Below are 27,792 nucleotides of genomic sequence, written 5' to 3'. Positions count from 1 at the left end.
GTTCTTATAGATGAATACTTTTGCTCCGCAATATTATTGCTTCCAGTTTCTAGAGAGTAAAGTGTTTGCTTGAAAACAAAAGTGGCAGAGAAAGAATATGAACGATTATGAGAGACCCTTAAAAAATCTGGTATAGAGGAGAAAAGATTAGGCTGAGGTACAAGAAATACTGCAAATAAGATAAATATAGACAAAAAAAAAAAGATATCCCTGTACTGCAGACACACTGACAGGACTATTTACTAAATTCAGACTGCAAAATCCTGACATTGTTCATGCTATCTCAAATGAACACAGTTACACCCAACTTTTCATCAGTTGATTTATGAGAAGTCAAAACAATAAAGTGATTTCTAATTGTGCCACAAAAAGGGAAAAAAGTTTCCTCATTGTAAGGTACAGTGTGATGCTCTTTTCAGCCCCTCCCTAAATTACCTGGTTCTACTTATTTAAGCTGCAAGCGACAAAGGTAACTATCAATCTTACGGCTCATAAGGTAAGTTCAGTATTTACAAGGGAGTCATGTGGCTGCAAAAAGATCAGTCTATTCAATTTAAATTAATTTTAAGAGGTTCAAATAGCCAACAAAAAAGTTAACTATTGGCTATATATATTATTTTTATTTACATGCTTTTCCAGTAACCACCAACGTTTGACAATTTTACTATTTTAGTCTAAACTTGGCAGATTGGATGTCAATCCACTATTCAGTATATTTATTTGTGTATCTATGCTTTTTATATTCTTGTAGAATGGTGCTGTGTTCATTCATGTTTTTAGCATGATTCTGCATTTATGTCTGTCTTTGTGGCATCTCTCTTCGTAACATGTTTGCACTTTAATATCTATATCTGCCCATCTGACCTGTGTTGTTAAGTCTGTATGCATGTTCTTGTGTGTTGAGAGATGGAAAAATAGGGCCAGTCTCAGACAGGGGCCTGAAGCTCCAGCTCTGGCTGTGAAGGAGTCCTTCTTGAGTTGGTGAGTAGATCAATAGACCTCACTGCTCTGACCTGTGCCCCCTCACCTGCTTGAGTTAGCTTCGTTGTCCGCAACTCTATCAGGTGAAGGCCACCTTAGTAGCTCTCTATGCTTCTCTGGTGGTTCTCAACGACTCTGAGCACTGAGGCCAGCATTATGAGTCTATGAGCAGTGACTAAGAGGGAGCTGTTAAAGTGATGTGCACCCAATAGAGGTGCAAATCACAATGCTCCCCAACCAGACAACAATTGATTCTGCTCCCCGTGTCACTCTCCCCTGGACCACCAGTGATTCTGAAAACAATGGCCTCCATTGGACCAGCCGGGATTACACCAACACCTGGCAAGCAGGAAAGGGACACATTAAAAATTCCTCATACACATTAGGACACTAGATGCACAATACTCGGCCATACTCTAACTTCCCCCCAAAAAACACACACGCACAACACTCACACAAAATTCAGCCAGAACACTCGGCCACTACACACACGCTCACACACTACACTCAGCCACCATACACAACACTCACAGAAACAGAGTTCAGGGCTCCAAGAGGGGGGGAATAATTTGGCATCCTCCATTAGGCCCTGAGCAACCTTTAATTTAGCTGTGATTGATCCTGAAATGTAATTATGCGTACATGGTGAGTTTTCCCATGTGAATGCAATGTCAGTTTATATGTTGCTGTTCCTGTGTGCATGCAATGTCAGTTAGGGTGTGTGTTTGTGTGTACAGTGTCAATCTGTGTATATCAGTATTTTTGTGTGTGTAGTTTGAAAAATTAGGTCACTACCCCCCATAAATAATGTAAAGTGCAATTATAGAGTGTAATTCCCATGATGTTTAGTCAGCCTAAAGGGCTAACTGTGTAAGCAGGTGGAGGGTGTGGCAATTCCCATGATGCTCAACCAGGCTTATCAGTAGGCTGAGCATAATGGGAATTGCATATCATAGACAATTTAATAAACTAAAGGGCACCAAGGGCAGCCCAACACACAAATCCGGCATTTCTCTTTTTCAGAACAGTCAAGGTCAAATACAGCAGAGAAGTTAGTGTGGTGCCTAGATGATTCCTTAAGTATATATGTACTCACCACAGTGTAGGTCTATTTTAAGTGGGGATACATACCAGCTAGGCTCCAAGGATTGAACAAACCGTTTTTGCTCTACCTTATGTAAGTAGGTTTCTATTTGTTTCTTAACCCTAATTTTACAGGGTGCACTGTTTCATTTAGCTGGTTTCGCTGACTATAGTGTCTCTTTAAGAATAAAAAGGAAGACAGAGCCCTTCTCTAAATAATGAAAGGTTAATTAGTCTAGAGGTGCTTGCATGCACAGTCAGATTGGAATTGTGACGGCATAGGGCACACACCCTATGGCCTGTCAAGAGAAACAAAACAAGAAAGAAAAAAAATGAAAAGGAGTTTTTGTTTGGGTAAAACAAAACTCGAGGAAGGGAGGACAGAAACAAAAGATATATTTTATTAGAATATTTGGCAATGCTGCTGGAGGGGTTAATCACTAGACAGCAGTTTGATGGCTTGTCTTTTGTTGCTAATTACTGAAGATGTATGCAAGAATTATATATATTTATTTTTTGTTTATAGCTCTGGAAAACCACTGGGGTTATTTGCAAAACCAGGAATCGGCAATTTTATGCTAAAATAGCTGAATAATAATTATTTGTATTTTGACCTAAAATTTGTGAATTTCTTTAATTACTTCCTGCCAATTCCCAGTTAACTTATACAACGTTTGCTCATCAATCCAAATTAAAGTGAGTCTTGTATCAATGTCTCACTTTCAATAATACTTCATTCTCCTCATTGACCTGTCTAGTTTATTTTTAATTTTTTAAAATTTTTGTTTAACCCCTTCAGGACCAATACTATTTCACAGGAATGTCACATTAATATGGGGTTCAGATCCTGAAGGTGTAACATGAGCAAGAAGGCAGTAACAGTAATAGAAATGATTACAGACTCTCATAAAAAGTTTATAATATCGAAAGTATTTAAAATCTATTCTGCCAGATTATAACAAACTACTAATATCTAGCTAATATTGGGCGTTTGAACCCAATACACTTTAAATTGAACAGCCATGCTGTTATATAATGACAATTGAAGATTATGCTAGCGTCAGTGTACCTATAATCTTAATTTTAATAATGACAGGAGGCGAATATTTTGCATATCTCTCTTTACTAAACTCCACAGCAGTAAAGAAAGTAAACGTTTAACCAATCAAAAATGCAATAGGGAGTAAGGTATTCCCAGAAAATAGGCTCTCACTTCGACAACTCTCCAAAAACACCCCTGGTAGGGTTATGTCTAAACACTCTCCTCATGGAAGATTGAGCTTTGTTTAGAGAAGTAAATATATTTACATGTTTGTTTAAGTCTTTAAGGAAAGGGTCTCCAAAGAGTTTGCCCTATGCCAGAGGACCCAGTTCTTTGGTGCCCAATTCCACCAACTTTCCGTCAATGCGGAGTAAAGCTGCTTTGCGCCGCTCGGATGAGAGGGCGGCATTGGTGTTACCCACAAAGCAAAAGCATCTTTGTTCCCACTCCCGTACATCGTGAGCCCATTTGCGAACCATGGTCGCGTCGAATTGGTCTGCTTTCGTGAGAGCATCATCTGCCAGGTACATGATCCTGGAGAGTGGTCCCACTGAGTCCAATAGTTTGTCCTGGACTGCCCTGAAACCTTTCTGCACGCCTTTGCGTGGGTCACGGCCATCACTGGACATAAAGGTGGTCATCACCTGGTCAAACTCAGGTGTCTCCGCTACGTGGTCTGGTAGAGATGGTCTTGGCCATTCGGAACATAGTCTGTTGCTGGGTGCTTTGGGGGTGTCCAGTCCCTTGAGCGAGGGTGCCTTAGGTTTCTTGGATCGAACAATCTCTGACCTGATGGGTCGAAGATGGCGTCCTCGTCTTCTGGCGGATTATCCGCAGCGTCATTCACTTGGGAGTCTCCCAGTAATGTGTGTGGTAATAGACCGGGTTGAGACTCGGAATCGGTACCCCAAGCATCTTCTTGCCCGTCAGACTCTTCAGGACTGCATGTCTTCCTCTTCAGAGGAGTAATTAAGTAGTGGGGTCGGAGTAGCGACCGTTGAGGGCTTACGTCTTTTAGCCGGGGTTTTACCCTTAGCCGGCTTCTGTTGACCCTTTTACCCTTTCCAGTGGCGTTTGCCAGTGGAGGGTTCCTGGCTCTTATGTGGTTCCAAATCCTCGGAATCTGAATCGTGTCGGGATTGGTGGGTTTTAGATGGTATCCTCTTTTCAGTATTAGAGGCCATCATTTTGGAGAGGTCTTTCTCCATGGAGGCTGCTATTGCCTCGTTTATCATATTTTGGAAGTCTACTGTATTTTGAGAGGCTTCCATATTCTGATCAGCAGATACAATATATATATGGCACAGGGTGAAAGTAAGTAGCTATAGAGGTCAGTGCAGCTGTACTTTATTCACTGTATAAGTAACACTTTGCTGACCCCAGCAGGGTGCAGTGGTGTACAAATAGATGTATGCACAATATCATATAATTATAATAATTATAATATGATAATAACCCCAGCAGGGTCTGTGATGTATTTGTATATAGTGATCCCAGCAGGATCTAAGAATGCCAGATGCAGTAATCCTATTACAGAGTATGAGCAGTGATAACTGTAGATATCAGGCACTGATAGTGCCAAAGCAATAGCCCTAACAGGGCAAGCACCACAATATTGGGATTTGTATTATGCTGGGCTTCACCCAGGGTGACAGAGGTGGCCACAGGGCGACCTCCAAATAAAGCAGCAGATTATGTGGGGCAGCACCCCAAACAGGCACAGGATAATGGTTCCTTTGTACAGCGAAATAATGATAATAGGAACGGACTGACCTCAAAACATCGATAATGCCGTTCCGACTAGGAGAGTGTGTCCCTCGCGGCACCGTTGGAAAAAAACAAAATGGCGGACGCAATCTCGCGAGATGCGAGATTGCAAATGGCCGCCGTGTGTGTGAGGAGATGGGGCGGAGAGCCGCGAGAGCGGCAAGTGAGGGAAAAAGCCATATCGATGCGGCTGTAAAGGGCTGGGTAGGCGGGAGAAAGTGTCCGACAGGTCCGCCCGCGGGCGGGAACGAAAAAAGGGGGGGAACTGAAAAAACGGAATTAAAAAAGCATAAGTATAAATATAAATATAAGCTAGCAGAAAAATAAAATCAGAAAAGACAGTTTACACTGCAGCTTCTGTACAGAAGTAAAAACGGAAATATACTATAGCATAGGAAAGTAATATAAAACTGTCTGAAGTATATATGAGAGTAAGGGAAAATGTACCGTAAGTAGAAACAGAATGCTGCTAGCTAGTAAGCTAAAAATATAGTTAAATAAATATAGGTAAATAAATAACTAACTAAATAAATCCCATAAGATCATAAAACAGTATAATATATGTATATAATGGAAGAGCCCAAAAACTCTGACCTGTCTGCGATGGAGCAGTAAAGAAAGAGGAGGAGGAGCCTATTTTCTGGGAATACCTTACTCCCTATTGCATTTTTGATTGGTTAAACGTTTACTTTCTTTACTGCTGTGGAGGTTAGTAAAGAGAGATATGCAAAATAGGAAGCCTCCTGTCATGTAATAAAATTACTACACCAGAAGCAGTGGAGTGCACTTTGTCATCCAACAGTAAATTGGGATTACTACGTAGTTCGTTAGTATTGAGATTTTTCATTTTTTTTCATTGGTACTAGTCTGATGTGCATGTTCAGTTAGTTTTTTTCTCTATATTGGAAGAAGATTATATCAAATGAAAATCTTCTAAACTGTGTCTATGTCATGATCACAAACTTTGTTCTTTTCTCAAAAAATTACACAGACAAAAAATATTTTTTTTTCAGAACTCACCATTTCTCTGGAAAAAACAAATAGTTGCACGCAGAACATGATCTTTCTTTTGGCATTGCTCTACCCGCTCTGTATTACTGCCTATCCCAATGGACAGGGTATAGAGGGATCATGCACCACGCTGCAGCCAAGTCATGGGGCATCAGCTCAAACAAGCAGCGCACCTTATACTGTGGGACTGTCTAAATCAACCTACAGTTCAGGAGAGAGAATTACAGGTAAATCTGTCTTAGATACACTGAGAGAAGAGTTCAAAATATATTGATAGTTCCATTAGTTGTTTGGTTGTTCTATTATTTTATATCAATTAAAGGGACACTATAGTCACCTGAACAACTTTAGCTTAATGAAGCAGTTTTGGTGTATAGAACAAGCCCCTGCAGCCTCACTGCTCAATCCTCTGCCATTTAGGAGTTAAATCCCTTTGTTTATGAACCCTAGTCACACCTCCCTGCATGTGACTTGCACAGCCTTCCATAAACATTTCTTGTAAAGAGAGCCCTATTTAGGCTTTCTTTATTGCAAGTTCTGTTTAATTAAGATTTTCTTATCCCCTGCTATGTTAATAGCTTGCTAGACCCTGCAAGAGCCTCCTGTATGTGATTAAAGTTCAATTTAGAGATTGAGATACAATTATTTAAGGTAAATGACATCTGTTGGAAAGTGAAACCAGTTTTTTTTTCATGCAGGCTCTGTCAATCATAGCCAGGGGAGGTGTGGCTAGGGCTGCATAAACAGAAACAAAGTTTAACTCCTAAATGACAGTGAATTGAGCAGTGAAATTGCAGGGGAATGATCTATACACTAAACCTGCTTTATTTAGCTAAAGTAATTTAGTTGACTATAGTGTTCCTTTAATATATTTGACTGATATATATATATATATATATATATATATATATATATATATATATTGTGACCGAAAGCAAGGAATTGTGCTTGAGGGAATCTATATACCTCCCCAGATTTTGCAAGGTTCCTACTTTGTGTAATTAGCCCCAGGGAAATGTGTAATGTTATAATGAATGTTGCACTTTAAATATGTGTATATTTGGGCCCTGGGGTGGAGTACTTGGAGAGTAGGGTGGGCCAGTGCTCCACTCCACATTTTGGAAGTTGCTTGGAACCTACAGGTGAGAAGTCCAGTTCCAGAGTTTGAATCCTAATTTAACTCACCTGAAAAGGATTGTCAATTACCAGTGCTATTAAGTACTCCCCTGCCAAGGAAGGAGGGAGATTGTGTTTGGTTTCTGTGAGTGGAAACAGAGAGCTGAAAACCCTGAAACAGTAAGGTTGTCTCTGAGAACACCATATGTTACCGGACCGGACTGGAAGACTATTCACATCCCCTTCATCTCTCCTCGTCCTCGACTAGTGCCTGAACTCTCTTCAACCTCTCTCAGGAAACAAACTCCTCGGAGGAGAGCTTGGGAACCTGTTTTCCTACTTCTGGAAGCTAAGTAACATATAGCCTCTGTGTTAAGAGTTACCATCCCTTAAGCCTTCATTTCTTTTACCAAAGTCTGCTATCAAGTTAGCAAACAATCCAGTTACAGCGTTCCTCAATTCATATTATTATTCAAGTTCAGCCGCACCTGTCTTGCTACTGATAACTTCGAATTGAACAATCTCTTATAACTGCTTTCCATTTAACCTGTTAACTAATATAACAGACTCTAATTGATTCAGAACCTGCTCACTGCAAACTGAATGCAACCGTTTATTATTTAAAGATACAGTACCTGTAATTCTGGAACTGAAGTCTCAGTACCTTCTAAGTGTCCTAATAAAATACCGAAGTCCTAAGAAATCTGCAGTTGTGTTCCTTATCAATTAATGTAGACGTGACAGAATAATCCAGCCTTTGTAATGGATCCAGCAGATTTCGATTCTAAAATAAATATGCTGAATCAAAGAGTCGATACACTCACCCAAGGTGTGCAAGACCTGCAGGTTACAAATGAAAGAATTCTCACTTATGTCAGAGACTTACAAACACATACTCCTCATACTGTTCTGCACTCAGCTAGCGATCCTGCTGTATGTAACCCCGAAAAGTTCTCTGGTGATCGTTCCAAATATAGGGAGTTCCTTAATGCCTGCAAATTATTGATTGCTTTAAAACCTAGATCTTATCCCACAGAAAGATCTAAGGTTTGTTCAGTTATCTCCTTTCTGAGAGGTGAACCTATGTCCTGGGCCCATTCCTTTTTGGAAAACGATGACCCCATCTTAGACTCACTGGATGAATTTTTTGAAGCCATGTCTCTTCTCTATGAAGATCCTAACAAACAATCTACAGCTGATTTAACAATTAGAACATTACAGCAAAAACATAGACCCGTTGAAGATTACATTGCTGAATTTAAAAGATGGGCAATTGAAATGCAATGGAATGACATCACATTGCGCAACCAGTTTCGAATTGGCTTATCTGAAGTTGTAAAGGATGAACTATCCAGAACCGAACTCCCTACTACTTTGAACGCTCTGATTCAACTATCAATCAGCATCGACAGAAGACTTAGAGAAAGAAAGGCCGAAAAAGCTCTCTCAAGTTCATTAGGGAAAAAATAATTCAGTCCTTCGAAAACTTCTGAAAAACCATCCTTACCAACCGAACCTATGGAAATAGGGGTAATAAGAAGTCCTCTCACTCCTGAAGAGAAAAACCGAAGACTAATATTAAACCTCTGCATGCATTGTGCCTCTCAAGATCACTTGGTCCCTGATTGCCCCTTGTTGAAACGGACAAAGGGCGGTAGGCAGGCCCATGCCTCTTCCATCCTAAATGCACTCCCCTCTATAACAACTACTCAGTTCTCCCCTATAATTCTCATACTACAGTGGGACAAAGAAAGAATTATGACCGAGGCCATCATCGATTCCGGAGCAAATGGGGTGTTGATCGATTCAGCCTTTGTAACAAAGAATAAAATTCCATGTGTTCGTAAAAGCACTTCTGTTCCTGTTAGAGTGATCGACGGCTCCCTCATCTCCTCGGGGCCGATACTTCATGAAACCATCCCTCTAAAAGTAACCACCAATCATACTCATACTGAAAATCTTATATTTGATGTTATTCCATCACCTCTTTATCCTGTTATAATAGGGATCAACTGGTTAAGGAACCACAACCCTCAAATCTCTTGGTCTCCCTTTTCTCTCACCTTTAACTCCGATTATTGTAAGGAAACATGCTTACAACATATTCCAATCTTTCAGACCACTAAAGAACCAGCTATACCCTCTTGTTATTCGGACTTCTCGGATGTCTTCAGTAAAAAGGAAGCTGAAACGCTCCCACCTCATCGTTCCTACGACTGTCCTATAGACCTCATACCTGGTGCCCCCATACCTTTTGGGCACATCTACCCTCTCTCTGATTCTGAATTACAAATTCTCAAAGAATACCTGAATGAAAACCTCCGGAAGGGGTTCATTAGACCCTCCAGCTCACCTGCTGCCTCAAGTATATTTTTTGTGAGAAATAAGGACCGGACTATACGTCCCATCATAGATTACAGAGCTTTAAACAAAATTACAGTTAAAAATCGTTACCCTCTTCCCCTGATCAATGAACTGATTGAACAATTAAAAACTACTCGGAGGTAGCTCATCCACTCAATCAACTTAACAGTAAAAAACATCCTTTCAATTGGAACGAGAAAGCTCAAGATGCCTTCGATGAATTAAAAAGAAGGTTTACAACAGCTCCTGTTCTTCAACTTCCAAACTCCACATGTCTTTATGTCCTTGAAACGGATGCTTCAGAAACTGCAATTGGAGCTGTCCTCTCTCAACATAAAACTCCTCAAGAACCTCTTCATCCAGTCGCTTTCTTCTCACGTTCATTATCTCCTGCCGAAAAAAATTATCCTATAGGAGAAAAAGAATTATTAAGTATCAAAGCAGCCCTAGAAACTTGGAGACACCTTCTTGAGGGTGCACAGAACCCCCTAATTGTTTACACTGACCATAAAAATCTTGAATATCTTCACTCTAACAAGACTCTTTCTGCCAGACAAGTACGATGGAATCTTTTTTTTTTTCCCGGTTCAATTTTCAAATTGTTTTCAGACCTGGGTCTAGGAATAAAAAGGCAGATGCCCTTTCCAGAATCCATACAGACACTGAATTGGAACCTCCTCCTCATACAGTCGTTGGGATCTTATCTTCCCTTCTAGACGACATAAAAAACCTCAGTGAAGATGCCCTTGAACTTCCTACATCAGTTAAACTATCAAAGAAAGACGGTCTCTACTATTTCAAGGACCGAATTTACGTACCTCCCGCTTTCAGAAATAAAATACTCAAATTTATTCATGATTCCCCTCTGGCAGGTCATCCAGGTATAAAAAAGACCCTTGAATTGTCCAAGAGATACTATTGGTGGCCTCGCCAAGTCAAAACCATTGAATCACATGTTAAAACTTGTTCAACCTGCCAAAGATCCAAACATGAACATCATCAACCATTTGGTCAATTATTGAACCTACCGATTCCTGAAAGGCCTTGGCAATCCATTTCTATGGACTTCTTGGTGGAACTTCCCCCTTCTCAACATCATACCACCATTTTAGTGGTAGTGGACCGCTTCACGAAAATGTCCCATTATATCCCTTTAAAGAAGTTACCCTCATCCTCTGAACTCTCAAAATTATTTCTTGACAATATTGTAATACTTCATGGACTGCCTGACGAAATCATTTCAGACCGAGGGACTCAGTTTACCTCCAAATTCTGGAACGCATTATGTGCTTCTCTTCATATCCAACGTAAACTGTCATCCGCATATCATCCCCAAACTGATGGACAAATTGAAAGAGTCAACCAATGCTTAGAGCAATATCTACGATGTTATTGTTCTCACTTACAAGATGATTGGATAACATGGTTGCCCATGGCAGAATTCGCATACAACAACTCCTATCATACTAGTAGCAAAATGACTCAATTTTTCTCCAACTATGGATTTCATCCCTCCTCGTTTCCTGCTCAGACAATTCCTTCGTCTAACCCCTCCGTTTCGAATCAAATCTCTCACATGTCCTCCCTATTTAAAAAATTACATGGAAATCTGGAATTGGCCTCATCCAATCAAAAAGTTTTTTGATACTAAAAGACAACCTCCTCCCACCTATGAGATTGGTGATCTTGTCTGGCTTTCCTCAAAAAACATTTCTACAAACCGACCATCTAGGAAGTTAAGTTCCCTTTTTCTTGGTCCTTTTCCAATAATATCGATTATCAACCGTAATGTTGTTAAATTGAAGCTTCCACCTACTTTGAAACTCCATCCTGTTTTTCATGTGTCCTTGCTTAAACCTCATCATCCTGACCCTTTCCGTAGAGATGTAACTACTTCTCCTGATCCTGTTTTAGTCCAGGGTGAAGAAGAATACGAGATTCAGAAAATTCTGGATTCAAGGATTCATCGTGGCTCTTTGCAATACCTCATTAGATGGAAGGGATATGGAATTGATGAAGATACTTGGGAAAACTCCTCTGGGATCCATGCTGACAAATTAATTTCCGCTTTTCACAAACGCTACCCTTCTAAACCATGTTAAAATAGCACCCTGAGGTTGCTCATTACAGAGAGGGTACTGTCATGCCTTAAACCCTCCCGGTATCTCCTCGTACTTCCGGGTTTAACAGAGCTTAGCAGCACCCCCTTTTGACGCGGTCTTCCTACTTAATGCGACCGCACCAGCTGATAGACGCTGGATTATTGAAATGCGTACCGCACTTACTAACCGGCTCAAGACTTCTCTGCGAACACCATATGTCACCGGACCGGACTGGAAGACTATTCACACCCCCTTCATCTCTCCTCGTCCTCGACTAGTGCCTGAACTCTCTTCAACCTCTCTCAGGAAACAAACTCCTCGGAGGAGAGCTTGGGAACCTGTTTTCCTACTTCTGGAAGCTAAGTAACATATAGCCTCTGTGTTAAGAGTTACCATCTCTTAAGCCTTTATTTCTTTTACCAAAGTCTGCTATCAAGTTATCAAACAATCCAGTTACAGCGTTCCTCAATTCATATTATTATTCAAGTTCAGCCGCACCTGTCTTGCTACTGATAACTTCGAATTGAACAATCTCTTATAACTGCTTTCCATTTAACCTGTTAACTAATATAACAGACTCTAATTGATTCAGAACCTGCTCACTGCAAACTGAATGCAACCGTTTATTATTTAAAGATACAGTACCTGTAATTCTGGAACTGAAGTCTCAGTACCTTCTAAGTGTCCTAATAAAATACCGAAGTCCTAAGAAATCTGCAGTTGTGTTCCTTATCAATTAATGTAGACGTGACAATGCTATTTCTAAGTTTGATGCATACCCCATGCCTAGAGTTGATGAGCTAGTAGAACGACTTGGGAGAGCTCGGTACCTCACTACACTAGATTTAACCAAAGGTTATTGGCAAGTACCACTCACAGAGCGAGCAAAAGAAAAGACCGCATTTTCTACTCCTGATGGCCTATTTCAGTACAGAGTTTTGCCTTTTGGCTTGCATGGTGCCCCTGCCACATTCCAAAGAATGATGGACAGAATACTAAAGCCGCATGTGCGCTATACTTGGATGATGTTGTAGTACACAGTGAGGATTGGGAATCTCACCTCCCAAAAGTACAGGCTGTCCTTAACTCAATACAAAATGCTGGCTTAACTGCTAACCCCAATAAGTGTAAAATTGGCCTAGAGGAAGCAAAATATTTGGGCTACTCTATTGGTAGGGGACTAGTGAAACCCCAAGTTGCTAAAATTGAAGCCATACGAAATTGGCCGAGACCACTGACTAAGAAACAGGTGAGAACATTTCTTGGCCTCATTGGCTATTACAGGAGATTTATATCCAATTTTGCTACAATTGGAAGCCCATTAACTGACCTTACTAAAGCTAATGCTCCAGTAGTGGTAAAATGGTCCCCAGAGACTGAACAAGCATTCAGAAAGCTTAAAGAAGCCATTTGTGCCCAACCAGTGTTGGTAACACCTGATTTTTCTAAAGAATTTATTTTACAGACAGATGCCTCTGATGTAGGACTAGGTGCTGTTCTCTCTCAGGAAATTCAGGGTGAGGAGCACCCCATATTATATTTAAGCAGGAAGCTTAATCCCCAAGAAAGAAACTATTCCATTGTTGAGAAGGAGTGTCTGGCTATAAAGTGGGCAGTAGACACACTTAAATACTATCTCTTGGGACGAAAATTCAGACTAGTGACAGACCATGCACCCCTTACTTGGATGAGCCAAAACAGGGAGAAAAATAGTAGAGTAACTCGCTGGTTCCTTAGCTTGCAACCCTATAATTTCTCCATAGAGCATAGGGCTGGGAGTAAACAGGGAAATGCAGATGGTCTTTCGCGGATGAACTCGCTAATGTCCATGGTCGCTCGACCCAATAGGTCTGAGCTGGGGGGGAGGATGTGTGACCGAAAGCAAGGAATTGTGCTGGAGGGAATCTATATACCTCCCCAGATTTTGCAAGGTTCCTACTTTGTGTAATTAGCCCCAGGGAAATGTGTAATGTTATAATGAATGTTGCACTTTAAATATGTGTATATTTGGGCCTTGGGGTGGAGTACTTGGAGAGTAGGGTGGGCCAGTGCTCCACTCCACATTTTGGAAGTTGCTTGGAACCTACAGGTGAGAAGTCCAGTTCCAGAGTTTGAATCCTAATTTAACTCACCTGAAAAGGATTGTCAATTACCAGTGCTATTAAGTACTCCCCTGCCAAGGAAGGAGGGAGATTGTGTTTGGTTTCTGTGAGTGGAAACAGAGAGCTGAAAACCCTGAAACAGTAAGGTTGTTTATGCTTATGTTTATGTTGGGAAATGGACAAGCCATCCAACCCAGTTAGCTGATTATTTTGTTTAGTTAGTGCTCAGAAGAGCAAGGCTTTTGTTTTATATATTTTTGTTACCTTTATACCTTACTGTGCATTTATTTTGGAACCTCAATAAAAAAGCAAGTTAATTTACCTCATCCAGCGTGTGAAGTGTCTCTAAAGCCTGAAAAGACTGTGTGTAACACCCCAATCCCAGGACAAGGTACCAAGGGAAAGTAGTACTTTTGTCACTATATATATATATATGTCTGTCTGTCTGGTAAAAAAATCCAGCCATTGTTAATATAACAAAAACGGTTTGCACAACATCGATGTAACCTGGCAGCCAAGGAGAGGACTAGAATGTGCATGTGTGAACAATGACGACTTCACTGTACTTGTCAGCTAGATGCCATTGAGTAAGCATGTGTACTGTGTGGCTGTAAAATGACGAGTAGGGCAACAAATCTGCATCAAATATTGCGTTAAGCTTGAACTTTCCTCTGCATGGGTTGGGAACCTATGTGAAGGTCCATTGGGTGGCCCATGCCCTTAGGCCACTGGATGGATATGTGCAATGAGGGGCCCAGTCATGGGCTTTGACGCTTTAACAGCGCTACCGGGCCTCTGCCAATCTGCAGGGAGAGCTGGGAGGAAATGACAGCCTCTCACTTCCTCCTTGCTCACACACCGAGACCAAGCCGCGCGGGAGGAGGGTGCCGCGAGGATGGGGCCGGATCAGGAGAGCAGGCCCCCAACTCCCACCAGCAACAGCCAGCATTAGGTAAGAAACTGTTGGGTGGCTTAATTTTTTTTAATGGGTGTTTCTGTTATAAATTAACCTGGTTACACCCCCACTGGCATTCAAGCAGACAACAGGTAATGTTACTTCCTGGTTTTGTTACCCCCAATGTGGCTGACTTTAAGAGGCAGCAATTGCCCAGAGCACCTGATTTACAAAGACCTCTGTGAGCAGTATTGGGTTATCTGTGATTCGACAGCCACAGAAAGTCTGGGCGTGGGTTAAAAGTGGAGGGTTTGCAAAGGCAGCAGACAAAAGAACTGTAGATTTTGCAAGTTGATTTTTAAATGTATCTCTCCCCCCCAAAAAAAATAGAAAACTAAATGCATGCATTTTTTATTTGGAATATATCTACAAAAGTGATTTTCATTTATTTTGTATTTAGGCAGTGGAGTATTTCTTTAAAGCAAGATATTACATTTGATTACATAGGTATTTTTAGATTGCGTACCATTTTCTAATATGTAATTACTTTGCTTTTGTCACAGAACCTTTTGGTTGCTGCACATGTTAAATTAGCACTTTGGTTGCACTTTACTAAATAATTGTACATGTATATTTTTTTATGAATTAATTTAATATATATTGATTGTACTTTAAAGCATTTTAAAATCAATAAAGCGGTTGTGGTCTCACTGTTCAATTAATTGCCATGGAAAAGTTAAATCACCTTGTTTATGCAGCCCTTGTCACACCACCTTGCATGTGACTTGCACATTTCCTAAACACTTCCAGAAAATGAACCTAGGTATTTTAGGTCCTTGTATTGCACAGTTTGTTTATTATAGTATTTCTTATGGCCTGCTTCAATTATAGCCTGCTAGACCCTGCAGGAACCTATTGTCTGTGTGATTAAAGCTAAATTTTACACAGCAGTAGACAAAAATGAAACCTTTTTTTCATGCAGACTGTGTGAGTCACAGTCAAGGGAGGTAGGTGCTAGGGCTGTATAAACAGAATCAAAAGTGATTTAACTCCTAAATGGCGGTAAATTGAGAAATAAGACTGCAGGGTTGTGATCTATACACCAAAACTGCTTCATTAAGCTAAAGTTGTATCCTTTTAAAATTTGTGTAAAATAGACATCTGTTGCATGCATGTTTGAGTGTGAATTGCCGTATAGTAAGGGTTACTCTAAACAAACATAATGTTTTATATATAGTGCAGAAAATTAAAAATAAAAATCTTGGTTGGTGGTGCCACCAATAGTACACCTTTATTACTCTAGATAGTCTACGTATCCTTTATCTCTCATTTTACAGTCACTCTCAGCACTAATGCAGGAGCAACCCAGTTCACTGGTTTTCTGATCCAGGCTCGTGCCGGTAGCAGTAACACACCTATTGGCTCTTTTGAGACCAGTAACGCAAATGCACAAACATTGACTTGTACTACCAGTGCGGTGAGTATAATTAAAGGTCACAGAAGGGTTATAATGATTTGAAACAAAATGAATAAAAATATAAAGAGACTACATTGTTTTAGTAGTTACTGTATATTTGCATATGTGCTGATCCTATTATAGAAGGATATACACTACTGTACTTCACTGAATGTGTGGCATCATCAACAAACAGTGAAAAAATCCTACAGCTGGATTAATTGGTAAAATACAGATTATGATTGTGCTATGTTGTGAGCTGATGCTTTTACACACATTTAGCCTTCCTGCTGTGTGTTTTTGAAAACCTTGATAAGAGGAAACCCTTGAAGCGAGGGGGTCCTGAGGTGAAGTTCTTGTGACACAGAGATATCCTTGTCTAGAAAATAACTAGAGTGGGTATATGGACAATAACCAGGTATAAGGGGAAAAGAAGGGGAGGCCGAAGGTTGGATAGGGTATCTGTACAGAGGAGGTGGGTATAAATCAGGAAATGTTGGGAAGTACCAATTGCCAATGGAACTGTACAAAGAGAAACTATTACCCACAAACATAGGTCCCCCCCCCAAGATGCGATAGTCCAAGACTAGGTAACCAATGAGTACCAAAGGCTAGGTTAATATAACATAACCTTAAGGTAAGAAGGACTAGCCCTAATGGTACTCCGGTACCGTGGGGGGCAACACTGATCCTACTAACACCACAATTCTCCCCTGCCTGGGGAGTGCTAAAAGTTAAAAGTTTAATAATCGGCATAAGAAAACCTAGTGCTACCAAGTGTAAAACTAAATAAAGAAAGGTGCTCAAATTGTATGCTCAGGACTACTTAAATAAGACTTTTTATTTTCCACCCACAGGGTCTAGTTACTGTTTACTAGTGCAGTAGATCCGTGTTGTAAATATGTAGGTAATAGTTTTTTATTTTTATTATTTTTTAAGTAGTCCCGAGCATACTATTTGAGCACCTCTCTTTGTTTTGCTTTTCACTTGGTAGCACTAGGTTTTCTTATGCCTATTTAAGATTATTAAACTTTTAACTTTTAGAGCTATTTTTGATTCTAATTGTGGTGTTAGTAGGATCAGTGTAGCCCTCCATGGTACCGGAGTCGAGTAGGGCTAGTCCTTATTACCTTAAGGTTATATTATATTAGCCTAGCCTTTGGTACTCATTGGTTACCAAGTTTTGGACTATCGCATCCTGGGGGGGACCTATGTTTGTGGGTAGTAGTTTCTCTTTGTACTTCTTTGAGACTTAGGAGTGGGGACATTATATAGTTTAATTGGCAATTGGTACTTCCCAACATTTCCTGATTATACCCACCCTCCTGTGTACAAATATCCTATCCAACCTTCCCCCTCCCTTCATTTCCCCTTATACCTGGTTACTGTCCATATACCTGCTCAAGTTATTTTCTAGACAAGGGCGTCTCTGTGTAACTAGAGCTTCACCTCAGGACTCCTTTTGCTTCAAGGGTTTCCTCTTTTCTTGTTATATTATATTTCTTGTTATATCCCCTATTTTGTAGCTCTACGTTAGGCTTTTTTAGGTCCTATCTGGTATACCAACAGCTTATGTGGCAATACAGACTGGCCTTCTCCATTTCTTCATTATGTGAAAACCTTAGTTGTATTTTAAAAATGCCAGATTGCTGTGTGTCATTATGCAGGTTAGTAAGACCTATGCAACCTCTTTACCAGGCTTCCCAACTGTCCTATTACGGGGTCCTGTGCTTCTATCTTGAATTTTTTTCCCAGGTGTTCCACTTTGAAGACATTAGAAAAAATGCGCAGGTGTTTCATTAGACATGACTACAATGAGAGCACTTGCACCATGCAGAAAATGCTGTAACATTGTGTGTGCCTTTAATCTTTCCCAGCATCAGAGTCTTCTCTAGAGAATCCTGCCTTCTCATTATATGGCCAAAATATTTGAGCTTCAGCCTCATGGTCATAGCTTCCAGTGAACAGTTTGTCTTTCTTTCCTGTAGTACGGATTTATTGGATCTTCTTGCAATCCAAGGGATTCTAAGCAGTTTTCGCCAACACCACAGTTCAAGGGCATCAATTCTACGATGCTCAGCCTTATTTATAGTCCAGCTCTCACATCCGTATGTTACTACTAGGAATACCATAGTTCTGACTATGCGGACCTTTGTTGATATCAGTGTTCTATCTTTCGTTTTTACCAGTTTGTCCAAGTTTGCCATTGCTTTCCTCCCAGAAGCAAACATCTTTTAATTTCATGACTGCAGTCACCATCTGAAGAGATCTTGAAACCCAGGAAAATTAAATCTGTCACTGCCTCCACTTCTTCCCCATCTATTTGGCAGAAACTAAGATTGGTGTTTGCCATGATCTTAGTCTTTTTAACGTTAAGCAGCAAGTCATCTTCTGCTCTCTTCTTTTACCCTTCATCAACAGGTCATTTAGTTCTTCCTCACTTTCAGCCATCAGAGTAGTACCATCCATGTATCTGAGGCTGTTGATATTTCTTACAGCAATATTGATTCCAGCTTTGGATTCATCCAGCCCAGCCTTATGTATTATGGACTCTGCATATAAGTTGAAAAAATAAGGTGACAATATTCTCTTCAGCATCCATGGTTGGAGCAAAAACCTGGATCACTGTGATGTTAAATAGCTTGCATTGGATTTGAATTGAAATCATTCTGTCATTCATTGGGTGTAGCCGAGCACTGCTTTGCCCACCCGATTATATACTATTGTAACGGACCGTTTCAGCAGACAAGGGGTTAAAACCGTTTAGGCGATAATCCCCTTTTCACAGACAGGCACAGCTACTGTAAAATAACTCACGAATTGGATATAAGTGAATGCACCAAACTCCCGAACTGCATACAAGGGAATAAGGTGGCACTCCAAACTCCCGAACTGGAACCTCACGAATAGCTGCTAGCAGACGAACAGGAAAAGCTCCCAAGCGGCTTACACTCCTGGCAGTCAGTCCCTATCAGCATACAGTGAATCCCCCCAAGAACGAGACAAGGCTCCGTGTTGAGGGTCAAGCAGTGGTCTGTTTATTGAGGGCTACCTGCCCCTGTATTTATGCAGGTCTCCCACCTGGTGGACACTCCCCTAGGGGACCAAATGGAAGACTGTAACACAGACAGACATGTATCACATTACAGACTCACAGAAGCAAAACATCCCCACAATGCATCCTGGCTTCCTCCCTTCTGCCCTGGAGATAATTGGAGAAGTAATTCAATTATCTCCCAGGACAAAGGCAAAACTCCATTACACAAGTGGGGACCCAAATACAGTAATATGCTTTAAAATACATCAAGTTACTTTTTATACATTAAACATAGACATGTCACATATCCCCAGATAGCTCAGGTCTGAGTGCACATTATTAGGTGAATGGCACTCAGACCACACGAATACAGTTTAATCGCCATGGAGCCAAAGTCTTTAATCACACGATTAGGCTCCATGGCATAGCTATCTGGCTTACCACAAATTCACATGAAACAAAATACCGAATGAACGGCTGTTCGGCTACATCCCCACGAATAGGAACCAGGAGATGGACGGCTCAGCGGTGTTCGTGCAAATAAGTGTCCGTTTATAGTTCCATAGTTTAGGTGCCGAACACCGCTGGCCGTACGGGACTTGTAAAATGGCCGCCGCTACGTGTTCGGTCGACGAACAAAGACCACCCTGCCTTCGTCAATTAAGCTGCGGTTAACTGCAGCTTCAGGGTGGTCAATTGGGGGCACACTCCAGCTCCCAGGTGGTCGTGCAATCGTTAGTTTGTTCGGTAGATAAAATCTACCGAACACCCCGGCAGAAAAGGCACGAATAAGCCTTTCTGCAGGGAAAATAAGTCTTTTAAAGTCTGGTCCATAGTCCAAAGGCAGCAGGCGGGCAACCAGGCTCCTCCAATGCAATGTGGCGAGATTGGTCTCGTCACAACTATGATGGCTACTCCATTTCTTCTGCGGGATTCTTGACCACAGTAGAAGATGTGATGGTTGTCTGATGTGAAATGTCCCATTCCAGTACATTTGAGTTCACTTATTCCCAGGATATCGATGTTTAACTTTGTCATCTCATGTTTGATCACATCCAATTTGTCTTGGTTCATAGTTCTAATATTCCAGGTTCCTATGTTCAATTGTTTTTTACAGCAGCAGACTTTCCTTTCCCCTCCAAACACATCCGCAGTTGAGTGTCCTTTCGGCTTTGGCCCACCTACTTCATTAGATCTGGTGTTACTCTTACTCACCCTCTGCTCTTCCTCAGTAATGTAGTAGGCACCTTCTGATCTGAGGGGCTCATCTTCCAGTCCCATATTGTTATGTCGCTGGTTATGCTTGTCCATATAGTTATCTTAGCAAAGATACTGGAGTGGGTTGCTAGTTCCTTCTCCAGTGGACCGCGATTTGTCTGACTTCTCTGCTATGACCTGCCCATCTTGGGTGTCCCTACATGGTATAGCTCAAAGCTTCATTGAAGTACACAAGCCCCTTCATCAAGGCAAGGTAGCGATCCAGAAGAGGACATTGATTTTAGGGGTATGCTTTATTGTGATATCAGACACTAGTTATCCAAGATCATACCATCAGGTTTATTCACTAAAGTGTGAATTGTAAGGACTTTAAAATTAATTTAAAGGAACACAATAAGCATTACAAAAACTACAGCTTAATGTAGTTGTTCTGGTGAGTATAGTCAGTCACTGCTCGCTTTTTGCAGTGTTTACATTTTCAGAGATAAGTCAGTGTTTACATTTCAGCCTAGGGACACCTCCATTGGCCACTCCTCAGAAGGCTACTAGAGGTGCATCCTGAAGCAGTGCTGCACAGTGTGCAGCACTGACATTCAGTGTCTACACCCTCTGCATGGAGACATTGCATTTTCCTCATAGATATGCATTGATTTAGCTCAACTCCCCTATGGGAAAGCATTGTGATTGGCTGAGATAATCACTTCTGATGTCAGTCAAGGAGGCAGATCAGGGGTAGAGCCAGCACCAGCAAACTGGAATAAAGGTAAGGTTTTACTATATTTATGAAGGAAATGGGGATGGATAGTGTTTGTAACACTATAGGGTCAGGAATACATGTTTGTGCCCCTTACCCTATTGTGTCCCTTTAAAGTGAATTTCAAATATGTAGGCCTAAATAGTAAAACTATAAAACAATCTCCAAGTCGACTATTTTCTAAACTAATTTGACCTAAAAATTGAAAATTACTTTGCATCCATTACATTTCGCAGTTTAGTAATATCACTGCAAGTGTATTACAACTTTAACACTAATTGTTTGATTCATTCCAACAGAGTGCGGTGAGTCATACCAGTAACTCGAAGAAATCAAACATACAAGTAACTTGGGTAGCACCAAATGCTAACATCACAAATCTCCAATTCAGGTAAATCTCCCTCGTAGTATAGGCTGGAGCAACTGGTCTTCACAATCAAGAACTTAAATGTGGTTGATGTAATGATGTAATATACAAATGTGATGATTATGCATTTTAATGTTAACAGAATACATGAATCTATTTATTTACCTTTGACAGAGCCACAGTTGTTCAAGTGGAAAAAACATTCTGGATAAATGTAGCTAGTTCTACACTAACCTATGTTGCAGCAACTACATCCAGTACAACAGTGAGCACCCCAACTACAGCTACACAATCTAATTATTTTGGAAATACCAGCATTGCAACTGTAGCTAAACAATCTAATTCCTCAGGAAGCCCTAGTACCACAACTGTAGCTAAACAATCTAATAACAGTGGATCCATATTGTCGGTAAGTATTACAACTGCGCCTGTCCAATTACTCAGAATAGCTAGTAGTAGTAATTTAATATAAAGATGCACATCATCAACTAACGGATACTCAGACACAGGGCGCCATGCCTGCAGGGGGCACCATGCTGGCGACATAGCTCGCACATGCTCCAGGTAGCAGGAGTGAGGACATGTATAGAGTATACAGCAGGTCTGCTCAACCGGGTGGAGAACTTCATTATCCTCCACACACTTCATACACTCCAAAAAACACACCTAAGAAGGCTGCGAGGGCAGAGCTTCATGCTCGGCGAGAGAGGAGCTAAAACGGCTGCGGGGAAGCAGGAAGAAACCCCGGCTTCCCTAACTAACAGGTAGCAGGAACTGCAGTGCCTTCCCTTCTCACTCCAGTCCGTAATGGCAAGAGGTAATGTTGTATGTGTGTGACTCTCTGCCTGTAACTATGTATGTGACTGTATGTAAATGTGTGTGGGTGTGACTGTGTGTGACTGCCTGTAACTGTGTGTGTGTGTGTGTGTGTGTGTGTGACTGTCTGTTGCAATGTTAGATGGTCTATAAGACTATCTGTAACCATGTCTGTGTGACTGTCTGCCTCTAACTGTGTGCGTGAGACTGCCAGTAACTGTGCATGTCTGTAAGTGTGTGTGTGACAGTCACTAACTGTGTGTGTGTGTGTGTGTGTGTCTTTAACTGTGTGTGTGACTGGATGTAACATTGTGGGTGACTGTGTTTCCCTGTCTGTCTGTCTGTAACTGTGTGTGTGTGTGTGTGTGTGTGTGTGTATCTTTGAATCTGTAACAGTGTGTCTCTCTGGCTGTAACAGTCTGTGTGTGACTGTCTAACTGTGTTGTGTGTGTGTGTGGCTAAAATAAACAAAAATATTTAATGTAGAGATCCAGACTGCTCTCTTCACCTCTATCCTGATAGATCCATCTTCACTCCCTGTCAGTCATTGTATATAAGCCCCACCCTTTGCATCTGTTAATCAGCACAGAGAGCATAGAGAGGGGGAAGGAAAGCTTAAAGCGGCACTGTCATGCCGAACTTACCTTTCCTCAATCTCTTCCTCTTCTCCCCCTCTCTCGGGATCTGTTATTCTTTTCTTCCTGTCTTCTTTAGTTTTCTTTAAAATCATAAGACAAAGTAGGGACTCTGTCTTATGGAGGATTCCTCCGCTTGACCAGCTCTGACCAGCGGAGGAGCAAAGTGTGCTTCATTTCCGCTGGTCAGACCAATTTTCCCATGATCCCTAGCTTTCCTCCCAGTTCCCACAATGCTTCCTGTCAGTATTGCCGAACGTCCTGTCACTTAGACAGAACGCCGGCAAAACTGCCGAATTGCATCCTAACAGAATGAGCACTGTTTCTCCATTGGTGTTAGGATGCAATTCGGTACTTTGTTCGGATCGGAATTTCATTCAAATGAATGAAACTCCGATCCTATTCATTGCTGTGGCTGCATCTTGCAGCCGCTTAGTAGATAACTCCCTAATTCCCACGGTATCAGGGAGCTATCTACTAAAAGGCTGAAAGACCTAAATTGGTCTTTCAGCCAAATTTACTAACACTAAGTAAAAATGACTTGGTATTAGTAAATAATATGCCCCTACTCGCTATACCGCGAGTAGGGGCATGTCTAGTAAGCAGTGAGCAGCCTGTGGCTGCTCACTGTAAAAAAAATAATAAAAAAAAAAAAATATTGCCCCCCACCCCTGAGCGGTGGGTGGGGGCCATAAAGATAATGAGGGGGGGGACCTACTGTCCTCCCCCCGGCCCCCACCCCTGGGCGGCGGGTGGGGGCCATAATGGTAATAAAGGGGGGGGGACCTACTGTCCTCCCCCCCCGGCCCCCACCCCTGGGCGGCGGGTGGGGGCCATAATAGTAGTAGGGAGGGGGGGGACCTACTGTCCTCCCCCCGGCCCCCACCCCTGGCCGGCGGGTGGGGGCCATAATGGTAATAAGAGGGGGGGGACCTACTGTCCTCCCCCCCGGCCCCCACCCCTGGGCGGCGGGTGGGGGCCATCATAGTAATAAGGGGGGGGGCCTACTGCCCCCCCCTGGCCCCCACCCCTGGGCGGCGGGTGGGGGCCATAATAGTAGTAGGGGGGGGACCTGCTGTCCTCCCCCCCGGCCCCCACCCCTGGCCGGCGGGTGGGGGCCATAATGGTAATAAGAGGGGGGGGACCTACTGTCCTCCCCCCCCGGCCCCCACCCCTGGGCGGCGGGTGGGGGCCATCATAGTAATAAGGGGGGGGGGCCTACTGCCCCCCCCCGGTCCCCACCCCTGGGCGGCGGGTGGGGGCACTAAGTAAATTCCCCCCCCCCCATCAAGGTGACTAGGGGTGCCCAAGCCCCTAGTCACCCACCCCCCACCCAAATAAAAAATGCCCCTACCTACCCCCCTCACCCTAAAAAATAGTGAGGGGGGAATAAAATTGCTAACCTGTAAAGTAAAATTAAACTTACCATTCGACGTCTTCTTTTTTCTAAAATCTTCATTTTTCAGCCCCAAAAAAGGCCAAATAAAAAACCATCATAGCCGTCGAACTAAAAATAAAATAAAAAACCCGAGCGCAAAAAAAAAAAAACCTGACGAAAAAGAAAAAACCCGAGCGCACAAAAAAATAATCCATCTTCACCCATGGAGGGCTCCGCGCAGACTGAGCTCCGCAGGGCGGGGCAAGGCTTATAAAGCCTTGCCCCGCCCTGCAATTAGCCTAAGAACACTCTGATTGGTGGGTTTAAGCCAATCAGAGTGCTTTGTCATTTTACAAGCGTGGGAAAATTCCAAATAACTTTCCCACGCTTGTAAAATGACACAGAGCACTGTGATTGGATGGCTTGAAATCCATCCAATCACAGTGCTCTGTGTCATTTTACAAGCGTGGGAAAATTCCAAAGAACTTTCCCACGCTTGTAAAATGACAAAGAGCACTCTGATTGGCTTAAACCCACCAATCAGAGTGTTCTTAGGCTAATTGCAGGGCGGGGCAAGGCTTTATAAGCTTTGCCCCACCCTGCGGAGCTCAGTCTGCGCGGAGCCCTCCATGGGTGAGGATGGATTATTTTTTTGTGCGCTCGGGTTTTTTCTTTTTCGTCTGGGTTTTTTTTTTTGCGCTCGGGTTTTTTTATTTTATTTTTAGTTCGACGGCTATGATGGTTTTTTATTTGGCCTTTTTTGGGGCTGAAAATGAAGATTTTAGAAAAAAGAAGACGTCGAATGGTAAGTTTAATTTTACTTTACAGGTTAGCAATTTTATTCCCCCCTCACTATTTTTTAGGGTGAGGGGGGTAGGTAGGGGCATTTTTTATTTGGGTGGGGGGTGGGTGACTAGGGGCTTGGGCACCCCTAGTCACCTTGATGGGGGGGGGGGAATTTACTTAGTGCCCCCACCCGCCGCCCAGGGGTGGGGGCGGGGGGAGGACAGTAGGTCCCCCCCCATTATCGTTATGGCCCCCACCCGCCGCCCAGGGGTGGGGGCCGGGGGCTGGAGGACAGTAGGTCCCCCCCCTATTACTATTATGGCCCCCACCTGCCGCCCAGGGGTGGGGGCCAGGGGGGGGGAGGACAGTAGGTCCCCCCCCCTATTACTATTATGGCCCCCACCCGCCACCCAGGGGTGGGGGCCGGGGGGTGGAGGACAGTAGGTCCCCCCCCCTTATTACTATTATGGCCCCCACCCGCCGCCCAGGGGTGGGGGCCGGGGGGGGGAGGACAGTAGGTCCCCCCTCATTCCCATTATGGCCCCCACCCGCCGTCCAGGGGTGGGGGCCGGCGGGGGAGGACAGTAGGTCCCCCGTCCCCCCCTTATTACCCTTTTTTTTTTTTTTTACAGTGAGCAGCCACAGGCTGCTCACTGTTTAGTGGACATGCCCCTACTCGCGATATAGCAAGTAGGGGCATTGGGGAGATTTTAATCTCCCTTGTGCTATTATGGTGGTCATATTGACCCCCATAGAGTGAGGAGGGGACCTGGGGGGCTTATGAAGTGGTGGGGAGCACTGCTCCCTGCCGCTTCTGTCTTTACATATTGCAAGGAGGGAGCTGCACGCCGGTAGCTCCCTCCTTGTAATAAAAGCGAACAAACAAACGAACACTGATACACAGTGTTAGTTTGTTCGTCTGATTTTTTCTATTCATTCATTCGTCTGTCTGATGAATGAATGAATAGGTGAAATTCCCGTTCGCATGTCCAGATGTTTCACTGGGCATGTGCGGGAATCTCAGGGCTATCTAGTGTGGGTAGATGACGTGTCCCACAGGGACTTCACCTACCCACACAAAGATGGCGGCGCCCTGAATATAGATCGGGGCAGAAAATAAAGAATAAAAAATAGGTAATGTGGGGGGCATAGGGGCATTTGGGGGTGACTAGGGGGTCGATTGGATGTAGTTGAGGCGGGAGGGGGGTTAAAAAAAAAACGGAATTCGGCATGACAGTGCCGCTTTAATAACAATCCATTTCTCCTCCTCCAACATAATGTGCCCTGGCCATGCTTGGACTAAAGGATTGTGATGTCAGTAGGTAATTATTGAATGCATTGTTAATATACAATTGAAATAAAGCAAAGCATCATAAAAAAAGTATAATATATACATCCAATTTCTGGAGAAGCCACAATTCATCTTTTGGAAAATAAAATAAATTTTGTAGCAAAATTCATTAGACTTGCAGATCTTTTGGTTTGCATTTATCCAAGCTGCTTTTAGCAATTTTTGTTATGTGTGTTCTACTGCCACAGGATAAGCTTTTCATTAGATAAATAATGCACATTCACTTCCCAAGTTAGATGGGTAATCCAGACGAGGACCCCATGCTCACTGTGTCTAAAGGTATATTAGCTACACCTGGCTGACGAGACCTTAAGGTGGCCGAAATGGTCACCCAGGGTTGCTGTATCTTTCGTGCAGAGAGATCTTGCTGACATTTCGTTCTGGACTTTCGGTTCTGGACTGCCTTTATGTCTGATGTGCAATAGTTTAATTTCACTTTGTAAGGGCACAAATGAGCAAAATCTATTTTGAGACCTGAGCGGGTATTTACTGTTTAAAAGTTTCTCTAAGCTTTTGTCTGTTCTCAGAGTTCTCATATTCTCTGTTTTTGTTTCACACTGACATGCTTCTTGTTTCATACAGTTTCCCGTCTTATACGAACTTCTGATTCTTACTATAATGGTCATCACTGGTTTCACACAGATTTGAAGATAGCCTTCAGGATGTCTACTCCATTGCCAGCACGACTTCACAACTGTATACTGTAACATCATTCTGTTAACAAGCAATGAATCAAAGATGGAATTTCTGTAGACTTTAGCTAATTAAACAGAAGATGTAAATATGTATTACTATATGATTGTAAATTAAAGATCTAATTATGCTTATTATGATTGCTTTTATACATTGACAATATATGTTGTTTGCCAACATTTAACTATAAACATAAAAATATCGATTGTCTGAACTTTTTACATACCCATCTTAAAGGTATTCTCTAGTGCCAGGAAAACAAACCAGTTTTCCTGGCACTAGAGAATCCTGGAGGGCCCCCCTCCCTTCTGCCCCCCATCCCATGTCGCTGAAGGGGCTAAAACCCCTTCAGACACTTACCTGAATCCAGCACCTCATTTTTTTTTAAATTGAGGTGTGTATGCTGCCGTATTCTGCTTGTGTTATTTTTACTGTAATTGCATTGTATCATTGTATATGTGCGTATATGCAGGGCCGTCTTTAATATTGACTGGACCCTGGGCAAAGCAAATACTGACACACACACACACACACACAAGCATTCTAACACACACAAAATGTACACTTTAAAATCCACCCTCCAGTTTCCTACCTTTCCTGCTGGTGGCTGAAGGTGTTGGGAGTTAGGGGTCTGGCTCTCTTGGCCAGCCCCCCTCCACTCTGCCTACTCTTCATTCCCGTGTGCTCCTCTCTTTGTGGGAGGAAATAATGCACGGCCGTCCCTTCCTCCCAGCCTGCTGCCGAAAATCAAGGAGTCCACTCACGCTGTTAAAGCGCCTCAGCGCGCGACCAGACCCCTGCTGACAGAAGCCCACCGGGTGGCCCTTTGTGCATGGGC

The 27,792-nt window shown here is 42.6% G+C and overlaps 1 protein-coding gene across 1 annotated transcript; it reads left to right on the top strand.

The window, feature by feature from the left end:
• The first annotated feature begins 456 nt into the window (after positions 1-456).
• On the top strand, positions 457-27,088 carry LOC134568689 (putative ferric-chelate reductase 1). Its single transcript, XM_063427341.1, has 6 exons — positions 457-496; positions 5,887-6,111; positions 15,801-15,940; positions 21,228-21,319; positions 21,470-21,704; positions 26,844-27,088. The coding sequence occupies exons 2-6, from the start codon at positions 5,931-5,933 to the stop codon at positions 26,907-26,909; spliced, it is 714 nt and encodes a 237-aa protein (XP_063283411.1). The 5' UTR covers positions 457-496; positions 5,887-5,930; the 3' UTR covers positions 26,910-27,088.
• Positions 27,089-27,792: the final 704 nt, after the last annotated feature.

This window comes from Pelobates fuscus, chromosome 7 (genome assembly GCF_036172605.1).
Source record: "Pelobates fuscus isolate aPelFus1 chromosome 7, aPelFus1.pri, whole genome shotgun sequence".
Lineage (NCBI taxonomy): Eukaryota > Metazoa > Chordata > Amphibia > Anura > Pelobatidae > Pelobates > Pelobates fuscus.
The sequence above is the reverse complement of the archived record's forward strand: the minus strand, read 5'-3'. Positions and strand labels throughout refer to the sequence as shown.